Below are 24,850 nucleotides of genomic sequence, written 5' to 3'. Positions count from 1 at the left end.
CCTAAAAAGTGAACATGGTACTCAAATGATGATTCAAGGATGAAATGGTTAGATAGCATGACTAACTCAATGAACACGAGTTTGAGCAAACCCTGGGAGATAGTGAAGGACAGGTAAGTCTTGCATGCTGTAGTCCACAAAGTCGCAGAGTCGGACAGACTTAGTGACTGAACAACAGGCTGTAGAGAGCAATGCAGGGGCCTCCAGATTCTCTGTCACTGCTACCACACCCCCATCCTCACATGTAATTTCCAACCATTTTGGTCAAATTGTACATATGAGTCGGGCATAACTGTCTGTAAGAACTTCACTGTATATTGGACAGTTTATGAAGTGTCATCTTTGTGATTGTTTTCCAGAATTCAATCTCATGATATTAATATCATAAACCCTACTTCCTTTGGGGCTTCTCTGATAGCTCAGTTGGTAAAGAAGCTGCCTGCAATGCAGGAGACCCCAGTTCGATTCCTGGGTCAGGAAGATCCACTTGAGAAGGGAAAGGCTACCCACTCTAGGACTCTTGGGCTTTTCTTGTGGCTCAACTAGTAAAGAATCCACCTACAATGTGGGAGACCTGGGTTCAGTCCCTGGGTTGGGAAAACCCCTTGGAGAAGGGAAAGGGAAAGGTTACCCATTCTAGTATTCCAGCCTGGAGAATTCTATGGACTGTACAGTCCATGGCATCACAAAGAGTCAGACATGACTGAGCGACTTTCACTTTCACTTCCTTTTATATGTATTTTCCTAGGATATTTTTGTTCATCCTTTTCTTTACAAAGTTTCTGAATAATTTTAACTTAGTACTTTCTCTATGTACAGAATATACGTAGAGAAGTGCATAAAGTTCTTTGTTTTATAATTCTTTTATTTAATAGGTAGTTTTATGTCTTTTATTTAATAGGTAGTTCTTAACATATTTCCACCTATGGATACAATAGTTAGATGAGTCTCAGTTCCATAGTTTTTGTAAGGATTTCCTTCCTATTTTTAGTTTGTTTTTTTTTTACAATAGGTTTTCACTATGTACTCTATGCTTCTTCTATATTGGTACATGTTTTTCATCTGACAGTTTGGGGAAGTTCATATTTTTATTTTAGTTGTTACCTTTATTATAAAATAGACTTTCTCCTCTATTTCTTTAGGTAGAGTCTTACTACTATCTATTAAAAAATTATGACATGAGCATATTTGCGCTTCTTTCTCCCTTTCTTTCCTCTTTGCTGCCTACTGAAATAGGCATCTGAGGGAAGTAAGTTATGGGTGGCAGATCAGCAGTTTTTAAGACCTGGAGTAAATTATGCTAAGTGTTTTTTGTTTATGTGTTTCAAGAATAGCAAAGAGGCCCCTGAGGCTTCAGCTGAGTGAAGGAAGGAGTGGGAGGTGATGAGGTTAGAGCTTTGTATTTGTCTTTACTCTGAGTAAGATCAAATGCTACTGGAGGTTTTTGAGGCTAACATCTGACTTACATACAACACAGGCTTCTGTATGGAGATAACTTTAGGGACACCAAGCACAGAAATGTGGACACCATTCGAGAGTCTGCTCCAATAACTCAATTGAGAGAAATGATGGCAGCTTCATCTGGGATAGAATAGTAGTACATTGGTCAGATGCAGGATATAGTTTGAAACTAGAATAGATTGAATTTTACTGATAGACTGAATGTAGCCTGTAAGAAAAAGAGAAAGGATTACTGCAAGGCTTTTGACCTGAGCATTTACAGAGCATTCTCCAGATTGCTGTAGGAGGAAAGCAAAACCTATTATTAAACCCCAAATTAGCAACCTCAGATAGTTAAACCTATTATTAAGCTACAATAATAATTGAAATGGTGTGATAATGGAGCATGAATTTACACCCCCCCCAAAAAAAAATCTATGAAAAGAATAGAAGCCTCCTAGAAAGGACATTAAGTCAATTAAAGACTTAAAGGAAAAGTGGTATTTCTAATCATCATCAAAAGAATAAACAATTCACAGGACTGTGCTGAAACAACTAAATAGCCAGCTGGGAAGAAAGAATTGTGTGGGATACCTGCTGCTACCTGAGATCTTAAAATAACTGCTAATCCTCTCTCAAAATTAAAGATGATGAGAGATTATAAAGTTCTGGAAGAAAAGACAGAACTGTTGTTGTGTGTGTGTTTGTGTGTGTGTGTTTGTGTGTGTGTGTGTGCTCAGTCATATCTGACCCTTTGAGACCCCATTGACGGAAGCCCGCTTGGCTCCTCTATCCATGGAATTTTTCAGACAAGAATACTGGCGTGGGTGGCTATATCTTCCTCAAGGGGATCGTCCCAACCCAAGGATCAAACCTGCATCTCTGTGTCTCCTGCGTTAGCAGGTGGATTCTTTACCGTTGTGTCACCTGGGAAGCCCCTATATGTGTATCTGTATGGCTGCACTGTGCGACTTGCAGGATTTTAGTTCCCCCACTGGCTCTCAGCAATAAGAGGTCAGAGTCCTAACCACTGGATGGCCAGGGAATTCCAATGACAGTATTTCTTAACTCCTGAAGTAGGAAAGAACTTTATAACACAAACACAGAAGCTATCATTTTTTACTTCATTTTTAAAAACAAACAAAAAAATTTTTTGTATGACAAATACCCCATAAATAAAATTAAAAAACAAACAAGAAACTGGGAGTTGGGGGGGGGGTAATATTGGAACAGACATATATTACGTTATTTGTCAACTTTTTATATTAAAAAATTGTTTTTAATCTCATAGTAAAAATGTTGATAAGAAAATAGAATTCTACAGAGATTCAGGAATTGGAGTAACTGTGAACATGGGGGAAGGGGTATGGCACTAAAAACAAGAGAATATATTCAACATCTGACTAGGAAGCTGTATACACCCCTCATCAAATTTCCTGTGAGGCTCGTATGGGCAGGTCTGTCCCTTCCATTCTCTGAAAGATGACTTAAATTTATTCTGAGGAAAGGTTGTCATGAGTAGACACTGGATTCCAGGCCCTAAACTTAGCAGGAAACTGGGTTGAAAACAGAAGGGTTAAGTTGATATCTGTTATTAAATGTGAAAACCTGCAGCTCCTTTTTCTGATGAGTTGCTTATAACTCCTTTACACTTCTCCTTCCACTCTTATTCAGTTTGGGATGCTGTAACATGAATAATCATAGACTGGGTGGCTTACATAGCAATCATTTATTTTCCACAGTTCTGGAGGCTAAGATCAAGATCAAGGTGCTCAGAAGATCTGGTGACCAACTGGTGAGAACCCACTTCCTGGTTTACAGATGAACGTGTCCTTGTTGTATCTACACATGGTAGAGAGCCGAGAGAGGACTAACCCTCTCGTTCTTCTTACATGGACACTAATTCCATTATAGGGTCTCCATATCCATGAATGAATTACCTTCCAAAGGACTTATCTCCAAATACATTAGGGTTTCAACATATAAACTTAAAGGTGGGGTGGACACAAACATCTGGTTCATAGCGTCACCCCAACTCAGAATAGTTGAGAGAAAACACTGACAATTGTAATTTAAATAGATAACCTTAAAGTAATACCCATGGGTCAGCAAACCCTGTTGCTACATTCAGAGGCTGAAGCCAGCCTTTCAGTGCCTTCTTTTAAATATGAACCAATAGCCAATGATCACCAGGCCAAACCAATAACAGATAAGTCATTTTGGAGTTAGTAGATGCATGATAAATTCTAGGACAAGTAAATATGATACAGGATGAGAAAAATATATGTGTGTGGCTCTGCTGTGAATAATATTTATCTGATTATAATGATTAAATCATTAACCAATATGGCTAATATTTTAACATCCATATACATATGTATTGTATATCTAACATTATATAACCAATATTATACATAGCTATGTGTTCAGAAATGTGATAAAATTATAAAAGCATACACCAAGATCACCAAAACTTCAAAAGAGGAGCTACCTCTCCAGAAAGAACTAGGGGAATGAAATGTCTTTCTCTGTAGTATTAAACATCACAGAACATAAAGATTCATTATATCTGAGTAGTAGGAATTGACTGTGGTCTTTTATATAACTGGCATTTCTGTATGCTTAAAATATGTTATAATTTAAAGAGAGACGCAGACAAGCTTTTAATCTAGTACCAAAGCCTTCGTCATCACTGGGAAGTTGGGATTTTAAGTAACACATGATGTTTCTACTCACTTTTTTCATTGAGCCAAGTCTCTACTCTCCCCATGGGCTTATGCCCAGAGTTTTCTGGCAGAAAGGAGAGGAGGAGAGAGAGAGGGAGTGAAGTTCTGTAAATAAAAACTGAAAATAGTTTCTTTAAAATTCTAGGAGACACAGTGTAGGGCATAGGTGGGCAAGTTCTTTTCCTCACATTTCTTTTATGACTCGTGATATGTACTAAGGCTGTGAAAACAGACAGGAACCTTGGTAATGCAACTCAAGGCCAAGAAGGAGACAAACATCCTTTCAGCCTATTGGAGCTATGTTGACAGGAGGCTAATTTTAACAGTGTGAAAGGCTGGCATTTTTTTTTTAGGTACCCCATCAGTTGTCCAGAGCACAGAAAGTGCCTCTTCCTTGTTGCTTGTCTGCACTATAGTCTGCCAGGCTCTGCTGTCCATGGAATTCTCCAGGCAAGAATACTGGAGTGGGTTGCCATGCCCTCCTCTAGGAGATCTTCCTGACCCAGGGATCGAACCCACGTCTTTTATGTCTCCTGCATCGGCAGGCAGGTTCTTTACTACTAGCACCACCTGTCCTACCTTTAGAATCTGAAAATCCCTGGCCCCATCTTATAACCCAAGCAATAAGAACAATTTAAACCCCAGGAATGAGGGAGTAGCAAAGGGATTTAAAAGAACCAAACCAAGAAAGAGAAGGAAGAAGGTAGAGTATGCCAAGGGAGAGAGGGTTTTGGACAATAAGGAGAAATTAGTCTTGCAGAGTGTTCCTAGAGATGGGAGCTGAGACCATATCTGAGCACTCTGGACAAGATAGGCAGGGATTCGTCAGGCTCTCTGGGGGCCGCACACAGAACACTGAGGGCTGCAGGGAACACAATGCCACTAAAGGGCTGTAAGATCTGGGATGTGGATGGTTCCTTTTGGGACGTCTGGAGAAAGCAGAGGAAGCAGGGCTCATTGCATGTGACAAGTCCCCATTGGATGCAGCTCTCCTCTGGGCACTAAAGGTAACAGCAGGATAGCACCAAGTCCAGTGACAATACTGGAATCAGGACATGCAAATTATACATAGTGATGTGTGTGTTAGTCACTCAGTTGTGTCCAACATTTTGCAACCAACCCTATGAACTGTAGCCCACCAGGTTCCTCTGTCCATGGAATTCTTCAGGCCAGAATACTGGAGTGAGGAGCCATTCCTTTCTCCAGGGGATCTTCCTGACCCAGGAATTGAACCCAAGTCTCCTGCATTGCAGGAGACTATCTGAGCCACCAGGGAAGCCCATACATATTGACAGAGGGTTTCAAATGGAGGACTGTGGGGAATCTTTGGTAGGTGGTGGAGGAATTCTATTCCGTGGAGTTGGATGAGTTCTATGTTGTGTCTGTGCACCAAAGAAACACTCCTTTTTATTTTTTTTAATTCGATACTTTTAAAAAATATATTTAGTTGGCTAAGCTGGGTCTTAGTTGCAGGATGTGGGATCTTTTAGTTGCTACAGGTGAGATCTAGATCCCTGACCAGGAATGGAATCTGAACTTCCTGCAATTGGAAGCATGATATGTTAGTCCCTGACCACCAGGGAAATCCCTTTCTTTCTTATATATGGTATATCTTTGCTTCTGGAGTTTGTAACTTTGGGAAGATCCTTGTGAAATGTTTATATGGGATAAGCAAACTGTGGATGAAGATTTATCATAGAGTAAACTTCCTTTAAAACCTGCGTGGTGATGGTATTGTTGTTTGGAAGGAAAAGTAATGATACTTCAGTACTTCATTCCAGGGCACTGAAAACTAGAAAAGAAAATGGAATAGGGGCATTTGGCCCAATGGCTGAGCTATTAGCCTCACTAATTTCAGGAAAATATAGTTAAGAACCTGAGGGGCTCCTGGGCAGGGACCCTGGCAGGGCTGATGCTCAGGCCAGGAAGCACAAGGATGGGCATTCAAGATGTGAAATTATTGAAGTTCCAGATGGCAAATGGCTACTGCCCAGAGATGACCCCTAAATGCTGCCCCAGCTTTCATGTATCTTCTCCCAGACTCCTCTTCTACCTACTTCCCTGTAACCCAACAATGAAAGGGCCTCCACAGTCCTGTTCCAGCATTATCGTCCAAAGGGATGAATGACCAGAAGAAAGTTTCTACTATCTCTACTTTAGCTTTTGCATCCTTTCTCAAACACTGTTATAGCCTCTCCTACAGGATAAACTTCTCTGTTCCTTTCCCTTTTCTTTTTTTTGAGATTGTAATCCAAAACATTTTATTTATTTTTTTTGTTTGTTTTATTTTTATTTATTTTTTTAATATTTTTTAAATTTTATTTTTAAACTTTACATAATTGTATTAGTTTTGCCAAATATCAAAATGGATCTGCCACAGGTATACATGTGTTCCCCATCCTGAACCCTCCTCCCTCCTCCCTCCCCATACCATCCCTCTGGGTCATCCCAGTGCACCTTTCCCTTTTCTACTTCCCATATAGAAATAGCTAGCACTTAATGTTTCTCCCTATACTTACTGCCACCGAGCCTATCTTCTCAAGATAATGTTGATGAGACTAAGACCCTGGTGAGATTAAGACTTCTGTTTGAGAAATGCCCAGCATATGTGCTTCATCTTGTTTCCTGAAGGCCTTGGATTATTTTCTGTAGCCCTTGAGAGTGATTGAGTTAAAAAAGGAGGGTGGAGTTTCTAACAAAAAAAGTTGTTCTCCTCCCAGTCCTTTTCCTTCCTGTCCTCTCATTTCTGCCTTATTTTCTTCCTTTTATTCCTCAGTTTCTCTCCACTAGGCAGAAGCTATAAATACAGACACTGCCAAGCACTATGCTAGAGACCAGGACATTCTGGACACCTGGTTTTTAAAGTATCCTTTCATCTCCTGTGTCTGTTGGGAGTAGGAATACAGCCACTTCTCTTCTGTCTTCTCTTCTCTTTTTAAACAATATAAGGAATGGTTTATTTTTTCCTAATTTATTTGACTACTTTCCTCTATAAAATATTTTCTCATTTCTAGGATAGGTGAATTTTGTAAAATGTATTTTGCCCAAAATAGACACTAGGAATACTCTTTAAGTGAATGGTGTGTGTTCCATCAGAGCCTGCTAAAATGGAGTTGTCTCTGTTTAAATCATTATAAAAGTAAAATAAAAGCAAAATTGAAATCTCCCATTATTTCGATACATTAAATGAAATATGCAAAGTCTTTCTCATCACCAGATGAATAAGTACATTTTCTTAGAAGAACTAACCAGGACTTAAAATTTAATATCTAATGGTATTTTTCCCAGATGATATAAGAGTGAAGGACTTCTGTACAATCAGGACCCGTTTTATATTGAACACTAGTTAATGCTTGGAGAAGGCAATGGCACCCCACTCCAGTACTGTTGCCTGGAAAATCCTATGGATGGAGGAGCCTGGTAGGCTGCAGTCCATGGGGTCGCTAAGAGTCAGACACGACTGAGCGCCTTCACTTTCACTTTTCACTTTCATGCATTGGAGAAGGAAATAGCAACCCACTCCAGTGTTCTTGCCTGGAGAATCCCATGGACAGGGGAGCCTGGTGGGCTGCCGTCTATGGGGTCGTACAGAGTCGGACACGACTGAAGTAACTTAGCAGCAGCAGCAGTTAATGCTACTTGGTGTTGCTAGGGAGAACTGTTAGCTACTAGTGCTTCTGCTGCTCAACTGAATGCATAATATTTAGAGATGCCCATAGAAGAAGCAGCTTGACTACAGGGAAATTCCTAAAATTTACATCTTCTACCCTGGTTCAATAATTTTATGCCCAATTTACTTTAAGTGAAGCAGAGAGAGGTTGAATAACTTGCCTCAGTTCATATGTGTTATGTGGATGGATCAGGATTCAAACCCAAATCTTTCTGTCTCCACAAACCCAATGGCACAGTTCCATTTTTCACTCACTCCTAGATAAAGATGAATGCTAAAGTTATTACGTGCTGTATTTAAAGAAGAGAGAGGAGTTCCCCCAGATGGATAAGAATCTGCTTGCCAATGCAGAGGACCCAAGTTTGATCCCTGGTCCAGAAAGGGATCACATGCTGCTGAGCAACTGAACCAACGTGCTGCAACTACTGAAATCCATGCACCTAGAGCCTGTGCTCTGCAACAAGAGAAGCCACTGAATGAGAAGCTTGTGAACCACAGCAAAGAGTAGCCCCCCACTCATCGCAACTAGAGAAAGCCCACACACAGTAACGAAGACCCAGTGTAACCAAATAAATAAACAGGAGAGAGAACACTCAGACTGACTGGCAGAAAGGTCAGCTTAGTTCCTCTCTTTGAAAGAAAGAAAGAGTGAAGAAAGGAGATGCTTTAAAACAAAGGAAGATAACGAAGAAGAAACGGAACAGGAAGAGAAAATGCATCGAGGTATCACTTATCTATAGCAATACTGTCATGCATCACATAACAGTATTATCAGAAATTTAGCATCTTAAAACAACACACATTTATTATCTCACAGCTTTTGTGGGTCATGACTCCTTATTTCAGGGCCCCACGAGGCTAAGATCAAAGTGTTGGCCAGTCTTTCATTTCATCTCAGGGTCTGACTGGGCAAGGACCTGTTTCAAACTCAGGTGATTGTTAGCAGAGATCAGTTCTGTGTGGCCAGTTATTTTGAGATCTTCAGTTTCTTGCTATCAGCAGATGCCATCTTCAGTTTTGGCTGGTTGCTGGCCAAAGGACACCTTTAGTTCTTTACCATGTAAGCCCCCCCAACACAGCCTTTGTATCATCAATGCTATTGAGATGGGCATAATTCCTTGTATAGTAAAATTTCAGAAGTGACAGACTGTCACCTTTGCAATGTTCTGTTGGTTAGAAGGAAAATACAGGCCCCACCCACAATAAAATGGAAGGGATTAACAACTGCATCAATACCAGAAGGCAAGCATCAGTGCAGGCCATCTTTAAAGTCTGTCCACCACAAGGAGCAAGGAATTGTAGGTCTCCAAGCTCTAATGTGCCTTTCTATAACCCCAAAAGAAATCTCTGAAACCAACATCTCCTAAAAACACTTCCCTATTCCTTCACCTGCCAAATGCAACCTTCAAAACCTAGATCAAATATTTATTTAATGATTAAGTAAGTGTTTTTTCATGGTACGCCATCCATCTGTTCTATTATTCCCTCCTTTGTTGTTCCATAGTATTTTCTTCAAACCTCTAGTAGAGATAGCACTTAACAATTATTATTATCTGTTTATGGTCTTACATACTTCCAGATTCGAGGGTATGAACCTGTTTTAGTCATTGAAATAATAACAGGATGTAAGCAAATGCCTGCTACATTATAGAGCAGCAATAGGTGTTCCCTGATAAATTGTCATATTAAATATCTCAGTATAAATTATAAGTCCTACAGAAATTACATAGACAGTAAGTACTATAAGCATTCAAAGGAGTGATAAGTTAAATTTATTTCATGACTATAGATATTACAAGGTGAATAGTACAAGGAAATCAAGTTTAGACTTATTGTAAAGAGAAATGTTAATGATGAAACTATCCCCAGAGCTGTCTGTTCCCAAACTTACTAGAGTTCCTTGTCATTAGAGAGCACTGTCTGGAAATTCCCATACTTGTTGAATGATGGGACCAAGTGACCCTTTAACATTCTTTCCAAACTTCCAGTCTATGACTTTATAAATTTACTGAACTTTTAGTTCCCACTAGCATCTTATCTGTATTTTCTTCTTGAGGTTGATATATGAGGGGATCTTTTCTGGAGGACCTGGTGAAGGAATTGGAAGTAGAAAGAGCTCAGAGTGTTTCAGCAAAGCAAATCCTGTCTGCATTCAGATAAATGATTGACCCTACATTACGTATCCTGTCTGTCGCAGTGGGTAAGGAGTTCAGGGATAAGATCCCATTTACAAAGGAGGTAACCATCTGCCTGGGTTACACCAACCATTTGATACAGAGAAGGAAAGAGGCAAGAAGAGGAAGATGAAGCCACCAGATGCTTTGGCTTGTGTCTCAATGGAAGGAAAACAGTGGTCTTGAGTCTAGGTTGGTACTGAAGCGGCTTTAAACAGAAAAAAACTCAAGAGATAATGTAAGGAAAGAGATTATAATAAACTTATTTTCAACAAACCCTATCCCCTTACCTTTTTCTTTATAATCTCTTTCCTCTCTGCCTCTCAAGAGGCCCAATCCATCTTCACCACTGGTTCCCCTTCTAAAGCTTCTCCCTCCTCTCCACTACCAACCACCCAGACTTTTTCTTAGCTGAGCACCTTGATGGTATCCATTTTCTCAGTGTACTTACTCAAGCCTGACCTCTGTTGCCAGAGTTCCCTGCCTGTCTAAAGACTGGGACAGCCAAGCCCCCCACCTTGCCTGTCCTAGACTTCTCAAGGCTGTGAGAGGGGCCTTAGAAAAAAACATGAAAGGGCTCTTCTTTCAAGATTTCTCTGTACTTTCCACCTGTGTGAAAGTGGGTGTTTTGGTGAAGGATTTTTTTTTCTTCTCTTAGTACTTACAATATGTTCCCATTTCTCCCCCTCAGTCTTTTTTTTCTCTTTGCTCATTATTTTAAGTTATGCTTTGCATGTAGCACAGGCTCCAAAAATATGGACTGAAATGAATTGACTGCACTTTCATGGTAGGCTGCTTTAGTGGACCCAGAAGACAGTACAAACATTAATGGATCAATCTTTCTCACCCCCACCTCCAATCCCCTGCCCCGCCCCGCCACCTCCGCCCGCCCCCGCAGACTGTTCTGAGTCTTAGTTTCTGCAAGAGCTTTCCTCTAGATGTGGAGAGGGGGAGCTACTGTTTGTTTTGGTGCTCGGGCTTCTACCTATGGTGGCTTCTCTTGTTTCCCAACACAGGCTTTAGGGTGCGTGAACTTCAGTATTTGTGGCTCCCGTGCTCTAGAGTGCAGGCTCAACAGCTATGGCACACAGGTTTAGTTGCTCTGCGGCATGTGGAATGTACCTGGACCAGGGATCGAACCCATGTCTCCTGCATTGGCAGGTGAATTCTTTATCACTGAGCCACCAGGAAAGCCTGGATCAATCTTTTGTTTGTATAAGAAAATAATTTGGTTCTAGGTAAGTTAAAAACTATTAATGCCAACCTCTATGAAGGAAATTTTTTCACCATTTTTAAAAATAAAAAATTCAGGACTTCCCTGCTGTCCAGTGGTTAAGAATTCACCTTCCACTGCAGGAAACACAGGTTCAACCCCTGGTTGGGAAACTAAGATTCTACATGTCAAGGGGCCACTAAGCCCATGTGCCACAAGGCAAGATCCCATGTGCTGCAGCTAAGACTGGACATAGCCAAAAATAAATGAATAAATATTAAAGAAAATTAAGGCAGACCTTTATGTGCTGATACTAAATTTTTAAAAAGGTGCAAAAGAATATGCATGTGCTTTATCCATAGCTATCTTTTCTGTGAAAATGTATATTTTGTATGTGTATATTTAGGCAGATTCCTCTTTCTTTTATAGTTCTGTATATAAATATTCCCTCCAGGCCCTGCTCCATCTTCTCCTCACAAAACCTTCTCAACTGCGAGAGCTCCTAGTGATGGTTCCTTTTTTTTTTTAATGGCTCCATTTTTTGACTCAGTAAAGTTGTTGGTCAGGCACTTGGCATGTATTATTTATATTATTTTATCTTTTTAGTCTTCAATTATGGGTTCTGAATTCCCAGTTAGGCTGTAAACACCAACATCAGAAGTCCTCTCATTCAAGTAGACCTGGATTCAAATCCACTAGTTAGAAAGCACATTACTATGTAACCATGTTTACTTTGCTGCTGCTGCTGCTGCTGCTAAGTCACTTCAGTCGTGTCTGACTCTGTGCGACCCCATAGACGGCAGCCCACCAGGCTCCCCTGTCCCTGGGATTCTCCAGGCAAGAACACTGGAGTGGGTTGCCATTTCCTTCTCCAATGCATGAAAGTGAAAAGTGAAAGTGAAGTCGCTCAGTTGTGTCTGACCCTCAGCGACCCCATGGACAGGCTCCTCCATCCATGGGATTTTCCAGGCAAGAGTACTGGAGTGGGGTGCCATTGCCTTCTCCGGTTTACTTTGCTAAACCTCTCTAAACCTCATCTGTAAATTGAAAACAGTAAGACCTACCCCACTGAGTTGGGATGATTGATTCAAGCACAGGAGAAACTGTCTTAATATCTCACACATGTGAGTACCAGATGTCCTCTCAGGAAGTCATTAATGTTATCTCCCCACCACTCCCATCCCCCCCACCCAACCCCACAGGGCAGTGAAAATACAGAGTCCAAACCACTGGACTGCCAGGAATTTCCCAGCTTAGTTTATCTTTATTTATGATAACATAGGTTTGAAAAAAAAAAAGAAACCAAACGTAAAAGTAATTTTCAAAGATGATCAATGTAGTGATCAAATAGCTTGCTTACCTGACAGAGCAGATTATTTTATTGTTGTTGCTTTTAAACACGTTCTATTCTATAAGAAAAAATTAGCTTCAGCAATATTGTGTTGTGTATGTGTGCTCAGTCCCTCAGTCATGTCAGACTCTTTGTGGCCCCATGGACAGTAACCTGCCAGGCTCCTCTGCCCATGAAATTTTTCAGGCAAGAATACTGAAGTGGGTTGCAATGTTCTAGTCCAGGGGATCTTGCCAACCCAGGGATCGAACCCACCTGAGTTTCTTACATCTCCTGCTTTGGCAAGTGGATTCTTTACAACTAGTGTTACTCAGGAAGCCCCAGTAAGATTATAAACGGGAATAAATAATACTAGTGGCCAGAAAAGAAATAGAGATGGAGAAATTTTTGTTTTATTTAGCTTTATATATATAAAAGCATGCTGGTAAAAACTAAAATTAAAATATTTCAGTAAAATAAAGGAAAAATAAGCATTGTTTTAAAATTACATTCATGTATTTCTTGAAAGAAAAGAAAAATATGTACATATTTGTCTGTGACGGAAATAATTAACATTACATTTTCAGTTTTGGGGGTGTTGACTTAGAGAAATTTGTTAGTGACTTCATCAAAGCAGACCTTATTCACATATTCACATTCAATAGATTTGTCAATCTATCTTTAGAGCAAACAACATGTTTTAATAATTTTAACTTGGACAAGTTTCTTTCACACAAAAAAACAGACATACAAAGAGTTAGGGAAAGGCTTAAACATGAGGATAAATTTGGCAGAGTTATAAAAATAGGATTTAACAAGAAATTCCAGAAATTGCAATATGCTTCATGTCTTTGTCTTCACAAATGATTCTAGAGGCTTTCAAATGTCCCCACAATCAAACATTTTCTATTAAAATGTTTTCTTTATCAGAGATTACTTTCTCGGTAATTTAGTAAACACTTCCAACGTTTTGTATCTCATAAAAAAATCTGAAAAAATGAATGAATAATAGTAAATATTGGCATTTATTTTTATTCGTTGCTTTAAAAGGGGTGTTCAGGGCTTGGGATTCAAACATTGACTTTTGATTTCTTTTAGCAATGTAAGACCAGAATCTTTCATTGTTCCTTTTGGCATTCTTTGAGCTTTTCTTCTTCTTCTTCTTCATGTAAATGTACCATTTCCTTACATTTGGTTGTTGTATAGCTTACTCCTCAATTTCTATTCATAGCTCTTCAGGGAGCAATTTCAAGGCGTGGTATTTCGTCAGATATTCAAGTCTGGCTCTCACTGTTTGCAAGTATTTTCATATCTGATTAACCTTATCTAAAATTTTCATACCAGAAAAAAAGACAACAACAAAAAAACCTTACATCTATTGTTGCTTATTTTGAATCTGCAGTTAAAATGTTAAGAATATATAAATTACATGGGTTGGAGGCAAAAACTGCCCAGAGACCTAACAATTTTTGATCGTTATGAACTTATTTTCCAAATGAATGGATATAGCTAAATTCTACTGGGTCAGAAGTCAGCAGTATATTTGGAATTCTCCAGATTAACCTCTATGTACTATGCACAGCTATTAAGGATTAGTAATAAAGATATGCTAATTAGAAGCTTACATATGTATTACTAAAACCCAACAGGTGATGAAAATGTTTCAAACTCAGACTGTGGTGATGGCTGAACAACTCTGTGAATATACTAAAAATTATTTAATTGTATAAACAGGTGAATTTTACACTAGGTGGATTATATCACAGTAAAGACAGTTTTAAAAACTCAAAAGGAGCTGCAGCAATAGTCTAGAATTTACATCAATGAGAGATTTTTGTGGGTAGGAGAATTTTATCACTGGCAATTTTATATTATTCTTAAATGCTCTACAATGAGCCTCATATAGTCTGTATCCAGGGTGAACAGCTCACTTGGCATGCCACTGGGTCAATTCATGTGTTCATAATTCTATGTAATGTAATTGTCATTAAATTTTACTCCTTTATACTCTAAACTTAGGGCAGCTGTATTATGGCTGCCCAAATGCTAAACCACACAGTAATCCAGGGGATTGTGGAATCTAGTATTAAATGACATTCTATATGACTTTGCAGTTTCCCTGCCTCTGATAATGAATTTTCTGTCTTGTGGTTCTTGTGTCTCTCTCTCCCACACTCTCTCTCTTTCCCTCTCCCTTCCCCAGCATTCGGTGTTAGAAATATCTGAAAACTATTCCAAGAGGCTTAATGTTCTTAAACCTGTCAGTTTTCTGAGACATTTTAACACCAGCAGAATAAGGTGATTTTCTTTTTTAAGGTATGAAAGCTACAGTAGCTATGTAACTACAACACCTGCTGCTAAGTCACCTCAGTCGTCTCCGACTCTGTGCGACCCCATAGATGGCAGCCCACCAGGCCCCCCTGTCCCTGGGATTCTCCACGCAAGAACACTGGAGTGGGTTGCCATTTCCTCCTCCAATGCATGAAAGTGAAAAGTGAAAGTGAAGTCGCTCAGTCATGTCTGAGTCTTAGAGACCCCATGGACTGCAGCCTATCAGGCTCCTCCGTCCATGGGATTTTCCAGGCAAGAGTACTGGAGTGGGGTGCCATTGCCTTCTCCAACTACAACACCTACATCCTCACTAATTCCACCTCCTTTTTCCTGCAAAGGCAAAAGAAACTTCAATCCAGATGCCAAACATTTATTTTATTTGGGGGTGGGTGGGATGTTAATGTTCAGAGGTGACTCAGTTTTTTCCCATCCCCTACTAGAGTGGTGGGCAGAGGAGACTTAAGAAATTAACCAAATAGCAGTCACTTACATAAGTGCACCTTTATGGGATGTTTTTGTCAAAAGCCAGACATTTTCCCATTTCTATATGATTGCCCTCTCCCGTTTCCCTATGGTTTTCCAGTAGTCATGTATGGATGTGATAGTTGGACCATAAAGACAGCTGAGCACTGAAGAATTGATGCTTTTGAACTGTGGTATTGGAGAAGACTCTTAAGAGTCCCTTGGACTGCAAGGAGATCCAACCAGTCGATCCTAAAGGAAATCAGTCCTGAGTATTCATTGGAAGGATTGATGTTGAAGCTGAAACTCCAATACTTTGGCCACCTGAGGCAAAGAACTGACTCATTTGAAAAGACTCTGATGCTGGGAAAGATTGAAGGCAGGAGGAGAAGGGGACGACAGAGGATGGGATGGTTGAATGGCATCACCGACTCAATGGACATAAGTTTGAGTAAACTCCGGGAGATGGTGATGGACAGGGAGGCCTGGCTTGCTGCAGTCCATGGGGTCACAAAGAGTCTGACACAACTGAGCGACTGAACTGAATTAAAATGATTTCCCGACAGGCAAGCATCAAAACAGCACAGTTGTCTCCTAGCAAACAGAGGGCCTCTGCCTAAAGTCTTGCACATTTTCTCCTGGACAAATATGTTTTCTCTTCACTGTTTGCTAGGCAGATGACTTCAAGTTTTACAAGGTAGATTGTTCCCTCATTTTCAGTCTCTTCTCATCTCTTGCATTTCCTGATCATCTAATGATAGAGTATGTCTCTTTTCTTTAGGACAGCAATGGATGGAGTTCTCTCACAAATAAAAGCCAGAGACAGTGTGCAAAAGGGACTGGCTCCGAGTTGAGTCACCCATCTGCTGTCTCTCTAATAGAAGGGTTGGCAGAATGAATGCCACATCCCACACTGAGAGATCAACGGTTCTCAAGAGACGGGGGTTATTTGTTGAGAGAGCATATATTATACATTTAGAAAAAGTGTATTCTAGTGGGGTGGAAGGGACTAAAGTGCCATGGCTAACAACATGGAATATTTGCTCTGTTACTTACAGGTTATGTGACCTCACAAAATAACTTTTTCTCTTTAAATCTTAGTTTCTATATATGTAAAAAGGGCCTAAAAGTTAAATTTGGACTTAATTTAAATATGGACTTTTTTTGGATTTAAATATTTACAATTGGGATGTCGTTTAGGATTTCTGACAATCTATTTTACTTTATATTTTCTTTTCTTTTATTATTTTTTGTTCCCTATACCCTGGGAAACCACTATTCTACTTTCTCTATGAATTTAATACCTCATATAAGTGGAATCACATAGTATTTGTCTTCTAGTGACTGGCTTATTTCACTTAGCATAATGTCCTCAAGATTTATTCCTTCTCTTTTCAGGTTGAAGGCATGGATTTATAAAGGCTAAGGAGCATTTATCATCCTGAGGGTTAAGCAAAGTCTCTTGTGCAGTCTTAAGTGCAAGGGAGGGAAGGGGAAAGAGAAGGAAAAGAGGAAGGAAGATAGTAGAAGGATATTCTGGAGGAGAGTTTCTGAAAAGGAGAAAGAAGTACAGAAAGGAATTAGGAATACACACTTTATCCTGTTTTGCCCAAGGTAAGCAAACTTCCCAAACTCCCCTGGGAAGTCAGAAGTAATCCCCTTTCTGCATTTCAGAAGGCAGAAATATATATTTATATATAGAAAGGTCTTCCAGGCCAGACTGATTTTTGGAGTCCTTGCAGTTTTAAATTGATTATGCAGTTGGGTTTGCATTTACTGCACATAATTAGATCCTGTTAGACTTTGCAGAAAAGCACATCCTGCCATGATTCAGGGCACCTGGAAATGAGTTTGTTTGTTAAAGGGCTATATCATGTAGATTTGTTTAACAACTATTTAAAATTTTGTTATTTATTCATTTAGTTAATTTTGGCTGTGCTGGGTCTTCATTGCCACATGCCAGCTTTCTCTAGTTGTGGTGAGCGGGGGGAGCTCTCTAGTTGCCGCACATGGGCTTCTCATTGCAGTCTTGGGCTTTTTCTCCTGGACAAATATGTTTTCTCTTCACTGTTTGCCAAGCAGCTGGCTTCTTTTTACTTTTAAGTTTTACAATAGTTGTAGCTCTAGGCACAGGCTTCAATAGTTGCAGCACTTGGACTCAGTAGTTGTGGCATATGGGCTTAGTTGCCCCGTGGCATGTGAAATCTTCCTGGACCAGGGATCAAACTGGTGTCCCCTGCAATGGAAGATGGATTCTGAACCACTGGATCACCAGGGAAGTCCATTTTAAATAGTTTTTATAGCATTAACATGCTTAATATTGTTTAAACTGGGGAGAAAAGTTACTAACATCCCTTTCTCAGTAAATTGTCATTAATTGTCCTGGATTACTTGGAGAATTTACAGTGGGGCAGTCATATATTGCCTGTAAAGAATAATCTTTACCACTACATGGTAATATAAAATGGAAAAGGAACTGTTGTAAAATAGAATGAAAATTCTCAGAGCAATGAAATGTGGGGGTGAAGATGAAAGGCTGCATCCATAATATTTATATCATAGCCTAATATAACAAGTTGTATCAAAGAATGAAAAAACTAAGTTAATGAAAATACTTGTGGAGAGGCAAGAGATGTCCTGGCATAGGGAGAGAATTGGTAAATGGAATTGCAATAAAAGAGAGAGAGATCTGAGAAGGAAGAATTCTTCAAAAGAGTAGAGCACATCTAATTGGAATAAAATTCTCTGTACATATAGCTTTCCTTTCTAGGACTATCACTGCCTTAATCTGTTTTACATTAAAAATTTGAACTGAGTTAATTCATGACATTTTCTTACAGAGATTTTTTTCCCCCTCATTTTAGAGAAGAAAACATGAGGGGAGACTGCTGTATGGTCATTGTTACTTCTTTAAAAAAAAAATTACACAAATGAATTCATGTACTATTTATATAATTTATCAAAACACTTTTTTAATGAGGGCCACATCAATGAGTCCCTAACCCATTTTTCAAGTACAAAGAAGCTAATCTTCTAACCAAGTCTAAAATAGAATCCAAACACAATAGCAGTTAACATTTTTCTGAAAAGTGCCATGATCCCCTCACTGTGCTAAGCGCATCACATGCATTACCTCGTTTTATTATATGAGGTAGGTGCTATTAAACCCATGTTTATATGAGGAAACTTACCCACGTCCACTAAGATAGTTTAGAAAAACAGGTACATACTGAACTGCTCCAGTTCCTTTTGAGGTTGAGAGAAGCCAGGCCTAGAGCCTCATCTACCCATCTGCCCTCACCCCTGTTTTGTCCTGCCTTCCACAATCCTAGTCCTAGCTTCTGGGACTTCAGTGAAACACTGCTCTGCCTCAGAGAGAACAGTCTGGAGCCTGTTTGCTGGACACTGTGCTAAAGAATAAGGTGACTCAGCTGCTCAGTTTAAGAAGAGTTCTAGCTACCCAGATGTGCTTAACTTTATGTGTCCACTTGATTGAACTAATGGATGTCAAGGCAGCTGGGTGAATGTGAGACAGTGACCACTAGACTGAGTAAAGAAGAGCCACCCTCATATATATACACTGTGTGTGTGTGTGTATGCTCACTCAGTCGTGTCTGACTCTTTACGACCCCATAGACTATAGCCCGCCAGGCTCCTCTGTCCATGGGATTTTCCAGACAGAATACTGGAGTGGGTTGCTATTTCTTTCTCTGGAGGATCTTCCTGACCCAGGGGATCAAACCCATATCTCTTGCATCTCCTGCATTAGCAGGAGGGTTCTTTACCACTGCGCCACTTGGGAAGACCTGTATATATACACTACTATGTATAAAATAGATAACTAATGAGAACGGGGGCGGGGGGGCTTCCCCAGTAGCTCAGTTGGTAAAGAAGCCACCTGCAAAGCGGGAGATCATGGTTCAATTCCTGTGTCTGGAACATTCCCTGGAGAAAGGATAGGCTACCCACTCCAGTATTCTTGGGCTTCCCTTGCGGCTCAGCTGGTAAAGAATCCACAGGCAATGTGGGAGACCTGGGTTCAATCCCTGGGTTGGGAAGATCCCCTAGAGAAGGATACAGCTATCCACTCCAATATTCTGGCCTGGAGAATTCCATGGACTGTATAGTCCATGGGGTCACAAACAGTCAATCAGACACAACTGAGCAAGTTCCACTTTCACTTTTCACTTATTGAGAACTGACTATACAGAGAACTCTACCCAGTGCTCTGTGGTGACCTAAGTGGAAAGCAAATCCAAAAAAGAGGGGGATATATGTTTATGTAAAGCTGATTCATTTTGCTGTACAGAAGAAACTAACACAGCATTGTAAAGCAATTATAATCCAATAAAATAAAAATATAGAAGATCCACCCTCATCAATGTGGGCAGGTGTCATCTAATCCTTTGGGGGCCAAATAGAACAAAAAGGCTGAGAAACGGCAAATTCTCTCTCTCTCTTCTTGAATTCAGACATCCATTTTCTCCTGCCTTTGGACATAGGAGGACACAAGAGTCCCTGATGTGGGACCTTTATACTCCAGAGTTTACACCAATACCCCTCTCTTTTCTTCCTCTGTCTCAGGCCTTTGGCCTAAGTTTGAAAATTACATTATAGGCTTCTTTGATTTTTAGGCCTTCAGGCTTGGACACCACTGGATTTCCTGGTTCTGTAACTTGCAGACAGCATATCATGGCATTTCTCAGCCCCCATAATCATGTAAGACAATCCCCATGAAAAATCTCCTCTTACATATCAATGTGCCATACACCTTATTGGTTCTGTTTCTCCTGAGAGTCCTGCCTAATACACAGGGCTGATTAAAACTTTATTAAAATAGATAATGACTGGAACCACAGAACACTTTCCTTTTCAGACCTCATCAAACAGAAAACAAAAAATAAACATTCTTGTGCTTGCTGTTCATCACTCAGTTGGTTTTAATTAACCATTTAAAAAATATGTTAAAAAATGGACAAAAACAGTTTTGAAGGACACATAGGCCCTAGAAGGGTACACGTAACAGAAAATACCCGTAAAGGAAATACCTGCCTGTCACTCCTGAAAAGTTTATGGTTGATTTCACAACTTTTGAGGCTGTCTGCACTGTGCCCTTCTTAATCCATGGTTCTGGCCTAGTTTCAAGCAGACGTTCAGTCAACACTGGGTCCTGACCCTATGGAGATTTACTTGCGCATAGGGAAGTTCGTGCTTCAATCCCAAGCCCCAACTGCGGAATGGTCCCCTTGAATCTTCTGGCCTTTAGCTAGAGAGAGTTAGTGAGGGAGGGTGTAAGGATAGAATCTGTGAGCCAACAAACCAGACAGATATTATGGAAATACTTTTGAAGGTATTCAAGAAAGAATGCTTGAATAATATGTGTGCCAAACACCTGTTCTGAGCCATCCCAACTTTCCTGACTGAGTTTCGGCTCCTGATGACTCTGGTTGTCAGTTATGGGACAATAGACTCACAAGGGAAAAAGGCCCTGCTGTGTCTGAAGACCATACCATGGGTCGACTGTCCTAGGACAAATAAGAGATCTCATCAGCCCAAAAGAGCTTGCAGAGGTCAAAAGAAAGGGGAGCACTTGAGTGGGGAGGTCTTTCACAAAGGCTTTTATTTATTCAATTATTTTTGGCTGCACTGGATCTTCATTGCTGCATGGGCTTTTCTCTGCAGAGAGCTGAGGCTACTCTTCATTGCAGTGCTTCAGCTTCTCATCCTGGTGGCTTCTCCTGTTGCAGAGCACAGGCTCTAGGTGCTCCGGATTCAGTAGTTGTGGTGCATGGGCTCAGTAGTTTTGGTGCACAGGCTTCATTGCTCCACAGCATGTGGGATCTTCCCACACCAGGGACTGAATCCATGTCCCCTGCATTGGCAGATGGATTCTTAACCATTAGTCCACCAGAAAAGCCCTACAAAGACTTTTGACAGCACAGCCACAAAGAGGCACAAAGAAGAAACCAAAGAGAGCTCTTATATTTGCAAAGACAAATGTGTTTTCATGGAGAACAGGTGGAAGAGAAGCAAAATTGACAATCAGTGACTGTTCCCAGAAGTACCTAGGAAACAAGTAACTTCTGTTCCAGAGAGGCAGAGCTGGTGGTGATATTCCTAGCAGGGCAGTCACTCCGCTTGCCTCACTTATTCATGGTTAAATTCAGGAACTATGGACTCTGGACTCCTGACACATGCCCTGTTCCATCATGCCACACTCATCAGGAGTGCCTGAATCTTTTCATCAAACCCTTCCTTTTCACTCTACTCTGAAAATTTCTGGTTAGAACAATGTGTTAGTTTCTCTAGGGTCTTCATTAAACTGCCCAGATTGTTGCTTTGATCCTATCAAAGAGTCAGCACTCTCCACTTGGTCTCAAGAAGCTCTTCATTCATCTCTTTTACTCAATGAGCAAACCTCTCCAGAGACTTCTCCAAATGGTTTAATTCCTTATTTCAGTTTCTTCCCCAGGATCATGCTTTTTCCCGATAAACAGCATCTGGCAACCATTCCATATTCCAAGTGCTAAGAATGACTGTTTCATATCCTGAAATATGAGTTTCTGAAAGTAAGAACAATCCCTCTCATAAAGTCTGTATCATTTGAGTTGGGTCATGAAAGATGTGTTTGTCAGGTGCATGGTGGGAGGTCATTCTATGCAAAGAGAATACATTGTGCATAGACACATGACCATGTGTGAGCTAAAAGATGAAAAGGAGGCATCTAGGGACAAATCGGGATGGGTATTTTTCAGTACACTGAGGCATTGAACTTCCAATAGAAATTTTTAAGCGGTGGAGTGATATGAATAGTATGTCTTTTAGTAGTATGTATGGTAACCTGGGAAGAAGGCAATGGCACCCCACTCCAGTACTCTTGCCTGGAAAATCCCATGGATTGAGGAGCCTGGTGGGCTGCAGTCCATGGGGTCGCTAAGAGTCGGACACGACTGAGCAGCTTCACTTTCACTTTTCACTGTCATGCATTGGAGAAGGAAATGGCAACCCACTCCAGTGTTCTTGCCTGGAGAATCCCAGGGATGGGGGAGCCTGGCAGGCTGCCGTCTATGGGGTCGCACAGAGTCAGACACGACTGAAGTGACTTAGCAGCAGCAGCATGGTAACCTGGAAACCAACTCTTTGGAAAAGACCCTGATGCTGGGAAAGAGTGAAGGCAAAAGGATAAGGGGGCAGCAGAGGATGAGATGGTTAGATAGCATCACCGACTCAATGGTAATGAACTTGAGCAAATTCTGGGAGACAGTGAAGGACAGGGAAGCTTGGCATGCTGAAGTTCATGGGGTTGCAATGGGTCAGACATGACTTAGGAACTGAACACACACACACACACACACACACACACACACAATAGCCTTGAAAAGGGAGAAATTAATGCCAATGTCTTAGACTCTCAGTGTCTTTTGAATGAAACTGCCCTGATTGTCGTCTCTGACTGTGTGTTTTTATCTACAGGGTGGTGATAGACTGACTTATCAGGACTGTCCATTTAACAACACTGGAGGGTTTTTTCCTGGGCTTTCTGGTAATGAGCACTTACTTGGAATTAGTGCTTCCTGTAGTGCGAGTGGCTGGGGATGGCCTCACTTGCTGCATTATATCCAGATACTATCAGCTTGAGAATGTAACTCTCCAATGCAGTTGGTGCCCAAACCCAGACTGTTTCTCCCCTATTTAGAAGGACACTCTCACACTTGCCCTATGAAAAGGAAGAGCAATGTTTTGTAGGGTCCCACTTTCAGGAGCCCAAAGATGGTGCATCAAGCTAGCCCCAGTACAGCTCTCTGCAGGATCATATGACCTTGCTGGCGTGTTTCAGAAACCTGTTTGCCCCAAAGTACTTTAAATTTCCCACAGCTGATTGGACCATGGTTGGCAAACTAATCCAAAAGTGGTCAATCTATACTTTGCTCATTAGCTGAAAATGTATAGCCTGAAGTAAAAAGATGAATTGTGTCAATGGGATTCTTCCCTTTAGGGAGATAAATAGGGAGTACCAAAAGGCTTGGCCATTTAGCAGCAGAAACAGTTGCTTGAAGAGTGTCAGAAAGTGGAGTAAGGGTGGTGGGAGCTCGTACCCTGTACAAGAGAAGTTAAGGGGGAGCTGGAAAAAGGAGGGTGGGCCAGCATGCAGAGAGAACAAAGATCTCAGGAAAAGAAAAATAAGAGAGTAGTCAGACTCCAGACTGGTTTTAGTTTTTATGTTTATTTTGGATGTAGGGGGTGGTGAGAAGGGAGAATGAAAGGCTTCTAAATTAAGTTTCAGATTCTATTAATATTTCTATCATTCTTTCACTATCTTATTTCCCTGAACATTTTCTTTTAAGTTACCTGAGTGGATTTTTGTTCCTTGCTCTTTGTAAGCATTTAGAATGGTACGGTGGCTATTGTTTAGGTTTTCCTGTAAAGCCTTCTTCCAACCCTCATCTTGTAACACATTCTGATTCCTGGCCACAGGGAATAAATGTGGACATGTCCAGGAGGTTTTTGGACATGAAATGCTGAAACTGGGGTAAGAGTTTGGCTGGAAAGAGAGATCTTAAAATCATTATCATATACATAAAAACAAGGAAATAATTTTTATAGAGCACTTTCAACATATTAGGTAGTGTGTTTGGCACATTATATTAATATCAGTTAATTCTTACAATAATATATGGAGATTATTTTTTCTTTGGACATGCAGAAACTGAGGCTTAAAGAATTTAAGTGCTACAAGGTCACACAGTGGACAGGGATCAGAGCTTGGATTCCATCCCAGGAGAGGGGTCAGTCCACAAAGCCCACGCTTCTCCGGCTATGCTAGGTGGCCTTCCAGTTCACCGGAGGATACAAGGTCTATCGTCTAGGAAGATATTAATGGCGAGAGGTCTGAGATTGGAACTCCAGGGCACTCTAACTCTTGAGAAGAGGATTTGGTAACAGAAAAAGGGAAGATGAAAAAAAAAAAAAATTACAAGATGAGCTAGCTGTAGCACACATTAGAACCCGGTACATGTTTTTCGAGCTAATTTGTTATTCTCATTTTACAGATTGGGAGTTCCAGTTTCAGTTACTTGATCAAAATCCATCTGCAGAGACTAACCCAGACCTGGCACCTCTGAGCCCAGACAGTGGGTTAAGGTCTCCGACCTGGGCAGTGGCCGAGTAGGATGCAGGAACTACATTTCCCAGTATGCTCGGCGGGAGGGGGCGGGGCCGGGCGGCCGCAGGTTCCTTCCCAGAAGCAAAAGCGGAAACAAAAGAGTCTCGCCGGCGTCCCCGCCCGCACACTCGCACACTAGCGCTCGGGCGCACTCGGAGCAGGCACCCGCGCCCAGAGCTAGCTAGACAGCAGCGAACCGGGGACCCATCCGGCTGAGCCAGCCGAGTAGCCGGCGATCCGAGCCCGCACTACCCCACGCTCCCGAGCCCTGCAGCCGTGCCCCGCCGGCCGGTGTCCCCGCCGCCCTCCCTGACCGATGGCGCTGAAGCGGATTCAGAAAG

General features: G+C 41.0%; 1 protein-coding gene across 2 annotated transcripts in view; it reads left to right on the top strand.

Moving 5' to 3' along the window:
- The first annotated feature begins 24,582 nt into the window (after window positions 1-24,582).
- The window catches only part of UBE2D1 (ubiquitin conjugating enzyme E2 D1), a 36,789-nt gene continuing 36,521 nt past the window's right edge, over window positions 24,583-24,850 (top strand). Inside the window, exon 1 of one of the 2 annotated variants that reach the window (XM_025273801.2) lies at window positions 24,583-24,849. In XM_025273801.2, the coding sequence (XP_025129586.1) occupies window positions 24,826-24,849 (24 nt within the window). In that variant the 5' untranslated portion in view covers window positions 24,583-24,825. The remainder of the gene's footprint in view (window position 24,850) is intronic. The other variant, XM_006051235.3, reaches the window with a different exon arrangement.

This window comes from Bubalus bubalis, chromosome 23, assembly GCF_019923935.1.
Source record: "Bubalus bubalis isolate 160015118507 breed Murrah chromosome 23, NDDB_SH_1, whole genome shotgun sequence".
NCBI classification, from domain to species: Eukaryota; Metazoa; Chordata; class Mammalia; order Artiodactyla; family Bovidae; genus Bubalus; species Bubalus bubalis.
This window is presented reverse-complemented; position numbering and strand designations above follow the sequence as displayed.